We start from the raw sequence: 14,679 nt of genomic DNA, 5'->3' as shown, positions 1-14,679 counted from the left end.
CTGACTCAGGTTTATTGAGCTTTAAACTGTAAAGATCCTCGAGGAAAGCTTCACTGCAAATCAGTGCAAAGTTGTTCTGATTGAATAAACATTTCCATCCTGATGAAACTGAAAAGGCTCCCATGCAGAAGACATATTGGTTTGATGAGATGAATACCAGAAATTGTGAAATTTTGTATCAACGCATATTAAAAGACTGAAATGATGACTGGCATCCCTCCTGCAGAGTTCTGAAGCAAAACCAACGCGCATCGGAGCTCCTTTGGCGCCACACGGTGGCCAAAGTAACTTAGTGTTTTGTTTCTTTTCCCTAATTTGTACCCATCTGTATCTAACAGATAAACAAACGAACAAAAAAATTCTACACTGATAGTAAAAAATATATATTCTGGTAAGCATGCAGGAAGAAAAATCTTAACTTTAAACTTTAATAAATGCTAACATATGAAGCCTCTCTGGGACATTTGGATTTCATCTTTGGTCGTCTGCATCTCATTAAAAACCTCACGTTATCGTACTAAACTGCATGAAGCCTGAGGAAAAGTTTATACACCTGCAGAAAACCTCACAAAGTTCTAAGATTATTCAGCTTCTGTTCTTTTAACCTCAAACTCTCATCAAAATCATTTTGGTGTTTTCCATGCAATGTAACAGGAGCAGGATGCCACATCCAAGCCATGGAGGGGAAAGTTGGCTAAACCTTGGGAAGTGCCAAGGGCAGCAGATACTAGTACACCTTCCCACCCCTGATAGCAAGTTGATTAAAAAAAATGTTTTTATGTATGGTTTAAAGACGCTTCGGAGTCATTTTGACTTAGAAAGTTGTCTTTTAAAAACAAAAATCAGCTGATGTGAGGGTGTCATCAGCTGATGCAGTTCAGACTGTCTACTTTCATGTCCTCTGACATCATCCGTCTTTGGTAGACGTGTGTTGTTGTTCATGTTAAATAAATTACTTTACAGGGGAGCACGGTGGCCTCACAGCCCGAAGGTCTTGAGTTAAATCCACCATCTGGCTGTTTCACGTTCTCCCTGTGTCTGCGTGGGTTCTCTCTGCATACTGCGGCGTTCTCCCACAGTCCAAAGACATGCAGGTAGTAGAGTTGGGTTACGTGGTGACTCTAAATTGTCTATAGATGTGAATGTGAGTTCAATGTGTTGTCTGTGCTTCTCGCCCTATAGTAGCTGGAAAAGGCTCCAGCCCCCCAGTGACCCTTAATTGGGTGGATGGAAGTTCATTTTTATCCAGGCAAAACTGAGACGCTTGTGATAAAAATTATTCAAAGAGGTTTAGCTGACTGTCAGAGTTTGTCACTGAAATAGTCATAAACGAGCGCGAGAAAACCTCAAACATGTGCAGAATCCCCACAGGCTCTTCAAAAACTCACTGAAACGCTTAAGACATGACCCATGCACGGTTTTTCTCCTTTAAAATTTGGTCATCCACTCGGTTTATTTTTTTCTTTAACAGTTTAGATTTAAAGTGTAAATATCTCTCATGCTTCACAGTTGTCATTTAGGGACTTTGTCACCTACAGCTGGAACACCTCTGACCCACCCACACCTCAGACTCAGAGCAATGAACAAAGGCCATATGGACTCCACCACACACACACACACACACACACACACACACACACACACACACACTAGAAGTTGAGGTTCTTCGGGACCTCCCAGGGAAACTCCTTCCTGCCAAAGTGTCCGTAGCATGCAGTCTTCTGGTAGATTGGTCTCTTTAGGTCCAGGTCTCTGCAGCAGCAAGCAGTCGACATAGATTCAGTACAGTCTAACAGATTTGGACAGAGATTATAAAACACTGAGGCGGTGGTGTGGGTGCAACCCTGACCTGACTATGACTCCAGGTCTGAGGTCAAAGTTTTTATTGACGATCTGCAGAAGCTCCTTCTCGCTCTTTGGAGAGGAGCCGTAGGTGAACAGGGAGATGGAGAGCGGGTGGGCCACTCCAATCGCATACGCCACCTGGAAAAACACAGCATGTGATTAATGAACATGTTGTTTTATCACCACTGTGATGATGGTGATACCACTGGTGATAGTGCCACGTACTGCTGGGTTTTCCACAATTATTTTATTATTATTTATTTATAAAGTCCAAAAAAAGGAGAAACTAACTCCTTGATTCACAGTTTAAAACCATTCTAATTTACTTTTAATTGGACCTTGGTGCACCACCATCCCTCTCTATTTAAGCCTTTTGATTGTTTCCCCTCACAAGCAGAAGGTTTGAACCGCAAAGTAATGACAAGCATAACAGCTTCCACCTTAAATATGTAGAAAAATGAGTCCCACAAAAATCCAAAAGAATGATTTACATAAAATGACTCAGAAAACAGACTTCTGAGCCTTTTCATCCTGCACACATCTCAGAAACCTTTTGGAAAAGATTAAACTGGAACGAGGTCTCACCTGCACCAGTACCCGCCTGCACAGCTGGGCCTTCACCAGAGATTTTGCCACCCAGCGTGCAGCGTAGGCGGCCGAGCGGTCCACCTTGGTGTAGTCCTTTCCAGAGAAAGCTCCGCCCCCGTGGGCCCCCCAACCACCGTACGTGTCCACGATGACTTTCCTCCCCGTCACTCCTGCATCACCCTGAGAGAAATCACAAAGATTTATATCCACACAGCACACAAGCAAGCAAGATCTTCACTACATTATTTGTTTTTACACTTTGAAACTATGAAATTAGATTTGAACCCCATCATATTTGAGCTGTGCACTAAAAGCCACTGCCAGCATCCTCATGCTGCGTGACATCAACGTAAACAGTATTCGGGGACTTCGAATGTTCTCGGCTCTTTACCTGCGGCCCTCCAATCACAAAGCGTCCGCTGGGCTGCAGGTGATAGATGGTGTCCTCGTCCAGGTAGCGTGAAGGCACCACGGCTTTGATGACCTTTTCCTTCAGCACCTTCTTCTGCTCCTCCACACACACGTTATCATCGTGCTGCACGGAGATCACCACAGTGTGCACTCTTTTGGGGATCACAGCGCCATTTTCCTGGGCGTAATGAACTGTTACCTACGGAAAGGTGAACATTATGTTAATGTTATTGTAGCAAAACAATATGCATTTCCACTTTTAGTCCTTTTACTTTGATTTAACGAGACTCGGGTGTGTCACACGAGGGAGCTACTTCTACTGAATCTACTTCACAAATAACACTGTTAAAGCAGAGCCCAACAAAGCTGACATGAAGAGTTGAATGAAGGCTGCTGGACCTCATTCGTGGGGATTCATGGAAGCATGTTCAGCTTTCTTCTCCACAACAAACATGCCATTAAGTATGCCACCCTGGCTGCCTCACACTGCAGGTTCAGGCATGTCTACCCTGTTTTCTACTCTGACCTCACCTGTGTCTTTGAGTCTGGGCGGAGCCAGGGGACCGTCCCATTTCGTCTCAGCTCGGCCATCTTAGCGTTGAGTTTGTGGGCGAGGACTATGGTGAGGGGCATGCACTCCTCTGTCTCATCTGTGGCGTATCCAAACATCAGACCCTGTCCACGCAGCACGAGTACAGTCAAAGAGCAGCACTTTATATTCTGAAGAAGAAAAAACTGGTGTTTCAGCCCAGAATTGAAATGTAAGCGCTCAGATGACCTGGTCTCCAGCTCCGATTTCGCTCTCCATGCGATCGATATGAACTCCCTGAGCGATGTCAGGTGACTGCTGCTCCAGGGCTACCAGCACGTTACAGGTCTTATAGTCAAATCCTTGGAAAAACAGAGGAAAAAGAAGAAAAGGGATGTTTTCGTTTGAAAGCATTTCTCCTCCCTGGAATCCCAGTGTAGATGAAGTTACAGCCAAAACGTTAAAAACTTCACTCACCTTTCTGCGAGTCATCGTAACCAATATGCTGGATGACTTCTCTCACCACTCTCTGGTAGTCCACGTTGGCTCGAGACGTGATCTCCCCACAGAGCAGCACCATGCCCGTCTTACACACCGTCTCTGTTTCATCCACACACAGGACATCACACTGCATATGTGTATTCATGCCATCAGATGTGAATGTCCTTCCTGACTATTGATGTAATACTGCTGGTGTCCTGGATTAAAGTGAATTGAATTGCTTGGGAAGTGATGTTCTTTTGTCAGGATCACTGCTGTTAATGAATATTTCACGGAGTTTTCCTGCAGCAGAACCAGCGATATCATCTTTTTCATTCCATAAACTAAAAATAGACATATAATTTAAAGAAATACAAACAAAAGATGCTGAGGCGTGGGAAGCTTTATCTTATCACACCTACATTTATTACATGACATATTCTGATGGGCGATTTTTTTCCCACTACAGTCAAAAGAAAATGCAAGCCTGTTTGCAACCCACCCTCCTTTTTTAATGTCTCACTTAACCAATGTCATGGACACTATTACCATTTGCATCCATCTTAAATGTCCCTCTTCCCTGTGTGTTGCTTCCCTCTAGTGGACAAAAACTCAAACTCACCACAAGCCACCTTAGCATCAGGGTCTTGCCTCAGGTGAGCGTCCAGCACAGCATCACTGATCTGGTCACATATCTTATCTGGAAAAAATAGAATAAGGAGAAGTCTAAAAGGCATAAATATCTGCATGTGTGCTGGTTCGGTCTGTCGTGCGATCGTTTTACTGCACATGCCAGATTCCTGATCTGGGCAGAGCCCGAAAATATCACCCCGTTCCCTCTGGCAGTTACAGGACTATGAATAGCCTTGATTTGGTGAATACATGCCAGCGTGACACGGTACACTCTAACTCCATCATCAAAGCACTCCCAAACTGTATCAGCACTACGGCACTGAAGCTTCTGTAACTTCAATTTACTCTCCTGCTTTATGATGAACATTTTTTACACCACCCTTAAAAATGTAGAAATATTATATTATCGACTTATTGTTGGTGAAACTTTCATGTTTGTTTGTTTTTTTTAAATTACAAACATGGATTTTCCCCATCTGTAAAGTTTGGTTTGCTGCTGTTTTAACTACACATTTACATTTAAAGCACATGTTTATGTGTAATTTTAAACGAATTATATTTGCTGACACTTTCACTGCACACGTCTTCAAAACTCACCTGATATAAGGGATTATCTGTGAACCAGCACCATTTTTACACATCAGCAAAGATGTTATAAAATCTAGCTGTTATCCTGATTATTTTACATGATGCTCACATGTTGCGTTCTGCAGAATTGTAACAATGCAAAGTGTGATGAGGTTAAATCTGCTCTTCAACCACTTCCTGGTGGGATTAAGCTAAACATCTGCAGTGCATTAAACATGCACTTGTTAGAAAATTAAAGAAAAGATGCAAAGCTGCACTATTTACTTTATAAATGACATAATTTATATTATGCCGAAGACACATTTTTCCTAACAGAACATACGTCACATGTCTGCACCACAAAAATGGCTCCAGCAGCAGCTGCAGATGTAAAAATTATTCATGACAAAAAAGTGACTCATCAGATGTTCAGCTTAAAACACAAGTTCTGCTTATATTGGAACTAAAGTGGAAGTTTTCTCAGTCCAGGATTCCTCCTCTGCAAATCAGCACCGTGTGGCTCCACGAAAGTAGACTTTATGCAGCACCGATCAGGCTTCTGCGCATTCCTCAAAACCATCAATGATCACTGAAGCGCTCAAAGCAGTTTCTCACATGCAGCACTCCTCTACTCACCAGGATGTCCCTCTCCCACAGATTCAGACGTAAACATGAAGTCATGAGGAGTACGCTCATCGCTCACATTCACTGTGGAATTCATTCTGAGGGCTGTGCAGACTGAAGGAGTGAAGTCTTTCTGATGAAAGCTGTTCCAGAAACACGCACAGGCCGGGTGCCATCCAACACCAGAGTCCTACGGCCGTGCAGCCGGATAACTCTGCGCTATAATAGGAAAAGACAACATACACATGGGGGGAGGGCACTCTGTGAACCATGTGGGTTAGGCCGTTCAGACAGGAAGACGGGGAGGGTGGGAATGCTTTTTTCAACATGGAGACCTTTTTTAAACCCTCCCTGTGCTGAATGGTCTCACTTTATCACACTCATCAAACTCGGGCTCAGAGAGCAGAGGAGGAATTCATTTCATCAGAGGGTTACTGTGTGGCTCCTCCACCTATTCATTCATGCCTGCCCTTTGTTTCTTTGTACCTGGGGGCCCCTGAGGTCTCTGATGGGGCGTCCGTGCCTGTGTACACATGAAGCTGTTGCTAATGAGACCTTTTCACTTCGCCGACTCCGAGTTCAGACAAACAGAGATGATGAAAAGAATGAAAATATGAATGAACTAGACTGCTAGCCCCCCCAAGAATAAAAATATACAAAGTTGCTATAAAACACACGATACTCATTAGTCTTTCTTTGCGTTTATGCAATCAATACAGTGTCATGTTTTTTATTGCTGATCATTTGACAAATCTTGATGTTGTGAAGATGCATTTTTGCAAAAAACAAAGTTACCTCTCGATTTAGAAATCAGTAAAACACTGCAGTAAAACCCTGAGACAACATGAAAAATGTAAATAGCTGACAACATATTTTAGGACTTTTTGGGTCGTTACCTGGAAGGAGCTTAAAACTAACTCCAGGTAGAGTCAAGGACCCACGGTGACGTGCTGAACACATGGTGAAGCCAAACAGGGATAAGGAGGCGAGTAGAGTGGACGAGTCTCCTACAGAGGGCAGCAGATCAGAAGGAGACAGATATAAAACACTCATGTTGGGGGGGGGGCTACAAAACAGATGTTAAGATAATCAATAACCCCATGTAACATGTACACACATATCTCACTTTGGTTCACGTGGGTGCTCTTCATCTTCTGAAAACTGATGCTGCTGATGTTCAGGAAGATCACAAAGTTTATCTGTGGTCCATAAAACAAAAGAAAGATAATCTGAACACTCGTGATTTTGGACACGAGATTCAGGAAGTTCATTTTAAGCTTGAACATAATCAGCACTTTAATGCTTTAATGCTGATCATGGTATGATTAATAATATTTGTGGTTGTTTACTCTTTAATCTTGTGTCTGACAAAGAAATTATTTAAAATGACCAAAATGACCCCAGCCAACATCCACAGCAGCTTCCTGGTTTGAATGAAGTTGAAGAGCAGCACAGTGTGCAGATACAGGCCCCTCACCAGCAACCAGCAAAAGTTAAGACAACAGAAGTGAAGAAGTGAAGCAGGTCACTGCTGCTTTGTACTGCAGCTGAAACACCTGGGAGACAGTGTAACCCAGGAAGGATTTTATAGACAGCTATAACGTTATTGTTTTGAGAAGAGGACTGCTATAAGGGCACATTTTGAGCATGCTCAGACTATTTTTGCCCATAATGAGCAGGATGTGGGTTGCAGCCTTTGCTATGAACCTCTGCTCATCCAAACAACATGAGTCAATTAACCAAAGTCAATTATCAACAAGCATTAGCTTAAGTGTTTTTGTTTGTTTGTTTTTTAATAGCTAACGCAAATGCCAAAAAACTGCAGTTCCTCTAGTTGCCACTTGAAGCTGCCTCCAAAAGTGAGTCAATTCTCATACAGCTCTGTTTAAAACTCCAAATTTACAGCAGAAATAAAGTAAATATATATATATTACAATTACACTAACATGGAAACTCTCACAAGCATATTTAATGTTTTATTCTGACATTTCAATGTGGTCGTTTTCAGCCTTTAATGAAAAGGTTTCTGGTGTCAAAACCAACCTGAAACAGCAGAAAACCACAACAGCAATGAGGAGATGCTCCATATCCAACAGTCCACATCAACCTCAGAGTATCAAAGTAGTTTTTCTGGAGCAAGGCATGAAAGATTTATCACACGCAGGCACAAAGAAGTAAGTCTGCTTCTCCCTGCTGGCTAAATATATTTAAATTAGTGGAAACCCTTTGATGGAACTGAGCCGCTACAGTAAACCTGCATGCAGCCGTACCTCCTTCCACAAATCTTCATCCTGCTCGTGAGCTTGATCAAAACAGATTTTGTAATATTGCAGGCTTGGTTTGCTCCAGCCTCAGACTGTAGATCTACCAGTGATGAAAGCTATGGAGAAAATGTTTTTTAAACACTTTAAACACAGCTTAAAGTTTTTAAACTGCAGCTCTGCAGAAGAATTCAGAGCAACACAGATTTTTCTTTCTTTTATTCTCATCATTTTGTTAGACATGGCACAGTTGAGGAAAAAAAGAAGACCACTCTAATTTGTCATGTGTTGTCATATTTTGATGAGAAGTACTTTTTGTTGGGTATAAAATCACCTGGCGTTAGTGATGGTGTTCTAGGGTTAATGGTGAAATGACCAAGATTCCTCTGGAGGTGGCAAGGATCAGGTAGACCCGATTTGTATGGTCAGACTTTTCACATGCGCAGTAAGGATCAGGGAGTCCTGATCCGTAACTATCTTTTTAGTTTTAGTTTTTGTCTACATTATATTGAAATGTTTCATTATTGGAAACATTTTAAGAGATAGTTATTATTCTTAACATCTTAACAGATACTCTGTTCTATTGTAAAACGCTTCGACCGGAAGTAGACACCTTTTCGCGCATGCGGGGTACCGATCGGGTTTCTAGTACAGATCGGGTAGTGACAGGATCTCAGAACTGGATTATAGATGGCAGACAGTTGGTGTCGTAAACCACCGCCTCTGTTCAAAGATGGTCGCTCACAGTGGACATAGATGCTTCTTTCACTCCTCTTTCAAACCGTCTGTCTTCTCTGTCCAAAATGTGAACACTGGCATCCTCAAAGAGTGACCTTTGACCTTTAGATGCAGATGGACTGCTGAGTCTTCTATGTTGTGCCATGTGCTTGTGAAGTGGCTGTTTGGTCTCTCCAATGTAGAGGTCTGGGCATTCCTCGCTGCACTGTACAGCAAACACCACGTTGTTAAGTTTGTGTTTTGGCGTTTTGTCTTTCGGGTGAACCAGTTTCTGTCTGAGCGTGTTGCTGGGACTGAAATGCACCGGGATGTCATGCTTGGAGAAAACTCTCCTGAGTTTTTCTGATACACCGGCTACATAGGGGATGACAATGTTGTTGCGTCTGTCCTTCTTATTCTCCCTCGCTGGTGTCTCATCTTATTTCTGTGCATCTTTGCTGACTTTAAGAACGCCCAGTTAGGATAACCGCATGTTTTAAGTGCTTCCTTTACATGTGTGTGTTCCTTCTTTTTCTCTTCAGGCTTAGATGGTTCTGCCCGGTGGTGTAGGATCCTGATTACTCCAAGTTTGTGTTCCAGAGGGTGATGGGAGTCAAAGAGGAGGTACTGGTCCGTGTGTGTGGGCTTCCGGTAAACTTCGATGTTGAGGTTGCCATTTTCTTCAATGTGCACAGCGCAGGCCAGGAAAGGCAAACAGTCGTCCTTTGTGTCTTCCCTGGTGAACTTGATGTTTTTATCCACAGCGTTAATGTGCGCAGTGAAGGATTCCACTTCTTGTGTTTCGATTTTGACCCAGATGTCGTCTACATATCTGTACCAGTGACCATGTTTTTGTCTGTAGAAACCCTCGTTGTATTTGAAATATGTAGTGGTAAGGCAGACAGACAACACTGAAGTGACTATTTTTTGATTTATAGTAAATGATCATCTGTAGACATGTATTTTTTTTGCAGCTGCTTTCAGAAAGAAGACCAGTAAATAAAAATCAAGCAGTGATGGAACAAAAGAACCACATAATAAAAAGAGCAGGGCATCAAGCTCACAGGAGGACTCCAACAACTCCATCTATGAGACCGATGCCCGGCGTGGATTTTTCCATTTTATCACAGGATTGGTAAGAGATTGTTAAAATCTGCAACGAGAGAGCCCCTTCTAAGCTAAGACAATGTCAGCTTTACTAATCATGACCCCGTGTTTGTTTTGTCTCTCTGCAGAAGACTTTGAATAAAACTATGAAGTGGTGGATGCAGCAAGGTTTTGGCCTATCTTTAGAAAACCCAAGTATGGCTTCTTATTTGTTCTCTTTACAGTTCTTCTAGTTCATCGATTTTGTACATGATTTTTCTAAAATATATTTTCTCTATAATGCAGGAGGTTGTTAAACATGTTACTCAGCAGTCGACTGCCTACCAATGATCAGATTTGTCTTTTCCTGTTGTTTTTCCTGTAACATGTACATGTAATGTTTGAACACTGACCAGAATGTTCTTAATGGGAAAAATGACCAACATTCCCCTGGTGGCAGGATTAAAAAAAAATGCAGTCAGTATGGAAAAGATATATATATATAAATCTTCTAAGGTTTGTATCTGTCTTGTGTGAAACTTGTATGAAAAGCATACAAAAGTTAAAACAGATGTAAGATCCTTTGAAAAGTTATATAAATGAAACTTGTATGTTTTGGATACTTCCTAAAACAATATATGAAAGTAATGAGAAAGTGGCCACTTTCATGAGTAAATCATATTAAGCCTTATATGCTTCACTAGCAAGCTAAAGCTGATGCAAGTCTTTTATAAGTTTTTTCTATTTCTTTGCCATATGGGTAGTTTTAATAGTTTGGGAAAAGGTTTACCCTAATTATTGGTGATTGGCACAAAAAGGATGATTGTTACTAGCATCAGGATGTTAGTTAATGCTAATTACTAGCTTAAGGATAACAGTTAGTAGCTATGGGATACTAATCACCAAAAAGATGGTTTCATGACATTATTGTGCGTTGGGTGTTGGTCAGGGCTATCCAGAATGACAAGTGGGACACTGAATGACCAAATTTAAAAATGTGTGCAGTGATTTGTGTGTAATCTTTGAGGACTCAAAAACGCGTGCTTCAGTCCACACACAAATAAGAAGCAATTTAACCACATGTATAACAATTTTACAAATGCATATATCCAAACCTAAATAAATTGTGCATAAATAATCACTATTTATTAAGCTCAGCTCCACGAATTGGACAATCTTCTCGTTCAAAAACCTTTCTGTGCGTAGAAATGTCTAAAACTTCACGTAACATCTCTCTCGCTGGTTTACAGAACCTTACATGTATGTGCTTCACCTCATACACACAGATAGCATGGTGGGCTTTTGAGACAAATTTCTCACTGTCAACTTCCCTGAGCTGCTTTCATGTCCCATTGCAAAACTTGGACATCTGGGCTTTGTCTCTATTCCTGCATTCTTTTATTTTTATATTTATTGGTTTTCTTTTAATAAAGCAGGCGTTAATTTTTCTAAATGAACAGAACAGCTCACTTCACTTCTGTATGCTGACAAACATGTGACCTATACTGTAAGACTGCTCCTGCTTGTTACTCCTTTGTTGTGATTTAATTTGATGTTGTGTAGCCACGCAGAGACAGTTTGCATATATTAGAATGTTAAGTTCTGTGATGTCATCAAAACAGTTTTAAAAAGGGACCTTTCAAAGTTCCAACTACATACAAAATCAAATAGTTAAAAGTGAGTTTAGTCCAGGGAGAACAATTTTGAACCAGTTTCCGATATGTCGTCAAAATCTTGGCCGACCTTTGCTACGCCACGTGCTGTGGGTGTAAGTAAATATCTAGGTGAGTGAAGTCTCCTTTACCTGTCAATTCATCTTAAATTACAGGCTTTTACTTCAGGTGCTTTGGTTCAGCAGTAACAAACAGATTATTTTACAAACTGCAGAACGCCACACTGAGCCCTGGTCCTTCAGGGTAGAGGACAGGACGTCAGATGGGCGAATCAAGAGCTCCAAAAGAAAAGATGGTTCCACAGAGAGATTGGAAAAAGCTTCCAAAACACGAAAGGACAGCGAAAGTCCAACCCCAGGCCCCAGCCATGTTTTCTTTGAGAAGTGTAAGTGAGACATTCACAGAGATTATTTTTTGTTTTATAGTTTCTGATCATCTGTAGGCCTGTCTGGAGTTCAGAGGTCTAATTGATTTTTGTTTATGCAGCTGCTTTCAGAAAGAAGAGCAGCAAACAAAAGAGCAGCGATGGAACAAAAGAACCACGCAATAAAAAGAGGAGGACATCAAGCTCACAGGAGGAGTCTAACAACTCCATCTATGAGACAGATGATCCTTTACCTAGCACATACAACGGTCACACTACAGGTAAGAAAAAGTTCAAATCACACCTTAAACGAGAGCCCCTTTCCCAAGCTCTCAGAATTTAGCTGGCATCCATCTGGTAATCACCAGGAAGCTTCCAACAGAGCCTGTACGAATGTGTAAAATGAGACGATGTCAGCTTTCCTACATGCAACTAATCACAACCCCGTGTTTGTTTTGTCTCTCTGTAGAGGACTTTGAAGAAAAATATGACGAGCAGGATATGCTGGGTGAAGGACAATATGGGGAAGTGTTCTTTGGAAAACGTAGAGAAGACAACTTCCCAGTATGGCTTCTTATGTGTGCACTTTACGCATGTTTTCTTGTAGTTCATCCTGTTCTCTACGTGCTTTTTCTCAAACACATTTTCTCTTTAATGCAGGTGGTAATAAAACATGTTCCTCAGAAGTCGCTCTACCGCCAGCCAATGGTATGAGATGTTTGTCTTTTTCGGTTGTTTTTCGGGCAGCATGTACCTCAAACAGCCTAATGTTTGACAACTGACCCGGATGTTCTGTTTCTAAAGCTTCTTAATGGTAGAATGACCAAGATTCCTCTGGAGGTGGCATTGCTGATAAAAGTGGGGGCAGGACCAGAGGCTACAAGCAGCAATGTAACCCCAGTTTTACTCGACTGGTATGACTTAGAAAAAGAACTTATTATGGTCTTTGAAGGGGGCAAAAACAACATAGACTTGGACGTTTACCTGTCAAACAGAAGAGAAAGGATTTGTGAGAGCGACATTAAGGTCAGTGAGTAGCAAGAATAAAATATTTGTCTTTTATGAATAATTTAGATCTTATGGTTTTAACGTATCTTTCGTTTGTCTGTCAGGCCATAATGAGACAGTTGGTAGATGCAGCCACTGAAATGCACTCCAAGGGTGTTTTCCATCAAGACATTAAGACAGACAATATTATAATTGAAAACTCAGCTGAACGTTTAGCACGTCCGCGTGTCAAATACATTGATTTTGGCTGTGGAGTCTTTTTTACACCAGAAGCAGTCACTCGAAGAAATGGTAGGTCATCAGCCTCATTGTTTACATGTTCTTGCCTGCCCACACGCCTTGTGTCCACATTCATTTCTTACCATTAATAATTTCTCTTTGGATTTTAGGGAGAAAATCACCGGCTCTAAACTTGCTGTTTAACGCCACAAAAGCCGATTGCATCACAGTTTTGCAGCTGGGCAGAGTGATGGATAGGCTGTTACACAACATCACCTCTTCCAAGAACATGTATGCAAAGCGTACCGATATTTCAGAAAGTAAGCCAGATGTTAATTCTTTAACCTGTCATGATTTGCGTTACAAAACAGAAAATTCTGTTTAATGTGTTATCTGTATCGGTAATGCACATATCGATTTTTGTATGACAAACGTGAACCCCACCCTCTATTATATTTCCAAACAGACTGCGAGAGTTTTCTGTTAGGTTGCCTGGCAGCCAAAAATGAAGACCGCCTCACCCTAGAGGAACTTCGAAATCATCCCTGGTTCAAATGACTTATCGACTCCAAGCACAACAGGGTTACAGAGCATAAGCTCTAACAGAGAAGTATTTGATCAAATTCTGAAGCCATGTCACATATCTGTGTACGTTTTTAACAATTATCTCATTTTTACAGTCCTGCCCCTGTAGAGGCACCCCACAAAAACCAGGAGATCGAAGTGGAACTTCCATGTATTGTCTTTTCCATACATGGTTTCTGTCCATAAATGGAAAATACCCCACCCACCCCCAGCAATCCGTGGAAAGGGGATCTCTCTTTGAATTGCCTTTCCCGAGGTTTCTTCTCAAGTTTTTGAGGAGTTTTTCCTCGTCTTCTTAGAGAGCTTGTGCTGGGTTAAAAAGAGTTGCTACTATGAACCTGAGTTATAAATACAGGTGCATAGTAGCAACCTGTATTGCTGCACTGATCAATAATTAATTGATCAATAATTAATTGATCAGTGATCAATTAATTATTCATGAATCAATTTAACCCAAAAATTGGACAAATCTAAAGAAATGTATTAATCAGGGAATTAGCAGCAACAGTAATTGGACAATCTAAATTTATCAGTTAATAATAAATAAATCTGAATAATTCATCCTGCATCGCCTGTCTGCTTATATCACATAAACCTTTCACTGAAATTGATTTAATTTGTTATAATTATAATAATTATTTGTTTGTACTAATGCATCACAATTTCTTTGAAAGTTAAAGTGTGTGAATTTCCCGTCTTAAACATGTCAGTGTGATCATCCTGTCCTGTCATGCTAAGAAATGCAGTTGTGAGTTTTCATTGCTTCACTTGGACGAAACGCCCAAACACAAAAATGGTCCAGTGCTGTTTCTGACCGGAACACTGCAGGTTTAATGTCTTATAAAACATAAATCTATGTAATCCACACATACAATTCACCATGATGGACAACGTACCTCACCGTCCTTATCTCAAAAGTTGACCCTAATGTGACCGCTAAGCAACTTGTGAACTCTGCAGTCTGCATTGAAGGTCATGCTCTGGTTCATCTCTCTACCATCAGGTCTTGGAGTGTCTCATTTTACTGCATTAGCTCAAGTTCAATCGTGACAGCAACAACTGCTGTGAGTGCCTTCTGAAGTCTGCGAA

General features: G+C 41.3%; 2 protein-coding genes across 2 annotated transcripts; one reads left to right on the top strand and one right to left on the bottom strand.

The window, feature by feature from the left end:
- Positions 1-18: 18 nt before the first annotated feature.
- Positions 19-6,037, bottom strand: LOC102301674 (S-adenosylmethionine synthase). The gene is made up of 9 exons (XM_005913749.3): positions 5,690-6,037; positions 4,476-4,553; positions 3,851-3,973; positions 3,623-3,735; positions 3,376-3,519; positions 2,825-3,043; positions 2,431-2,613; positions 1,850-1,983; positions 19-1,752 (listed from the first exon to the last, which is right to left on the bottom strand). Exons 1-9 carry the CDS (start codon positions 5,772-5,774, stop codon positions 1,650-1,652), a joined length of 1,182 nt encoding a protein of 393 aa, XP_005913811.1. The 5' UTR covers positions 5,775-6,037; the 3' UTR covers positions 19-1,649.
- Positions 6,038-11,228: 5,191 nt separating this feature from the next.
- On the top strand, positions 11,229-14,652 carry LOC102302176 (serine/threonine-protein kinase pim-2). The gene is made up of 9 exons (XM_005913750.3): positions 11,229-11,525; positions 11,629-11,799; positions 11,901-12,059; positions 12,248-12,342; positions 12,439-12,486; positions 12,583-12,804; positions 12,891-13,077; positions 13,176-13,325; positions 13,472-14,652. Exons 1-9 carry the CDS (start codon positions 11,462-11,464, stop codon positions 13,561-13,563), a joined length of 1,188 nt encoding a protein of 395 aa, XP_005913812.1. The 5' UTR covers positions 11,229-11,461; the 3' UTR covers positions 13,564-14,652.
- Positions 14,653-14,679: the final 27 nt, after the last annotated feature.

Source organism: Haplochromis burtoni, unplaced genomic scaffold (assembly GCF_018398535.1).
Source record: "Haplochromis burtoni strain Fernald_Lab_line unplaced genomic scaffold, NCSU_Asbu1 Contig_6, whole genome shotgun sequence".
In the NCBI taxonomy this organism is placed as follows: domain Eukaryota; kingdom Metazoa; phylum Chordata; class Actinopteri; order Cichliformes; family Cichlidae; genus Haplochromis; species Haplochromis burtoni.
The sequence above is the reverse complement of the archived record's forward strand: the minus strand, read 5'-3'. Positions and strand labels throughout refer to the sequence as shown.

Excerpts from the sequence above, each read along its gene's own strand:
- LOC102302176 (XM_005913750.3), top strand. The coding sequence starts at position 11,462 with ATGTCGTCAAAATCTTGGCCGACCTTTGCTACGCCACGTGCTGTGGGT. Across the intron at positions 11,800-11,900 it reads CCATGTTTTCTTTGAGAAGT|CTGCTTTCAGAAAGAAGAGC; the intron begins GTAAGTGAGACA and ends TTGTTTATGCAG. Across the intron at positions 12,487-12,582 it reads CGCTCTACCGCCAGCCAATG|CTTCTTAATGGTAGAATGAC; the intron begins GTATGAGATGTT and ends CTGTTTCTAAAG.
- LOC102301674 (XM_005913749.3), bottom strand. The coding sequence starts at position 5,774 with ATGAATTCCACAGTGAATGTGAGCGATGAGCGTACTCCTCATGACTTC. Across the intron at positions 3,974-4,475 it reads TGATGCTAAGGTGGCTTGTG|AGACGGTGTGTAAGACGGGC; the intron begins GTGAGTTTGAGT and ends TGGATGAAACAG. Across the intron at positions 3,044-3,375 it reads GCCCAGACTCAAAGACACAG|GTAACAGTTCATTACGCCCA; the intron begins GTGAGGTCAGAG and ends ACCTTTCCGTAG.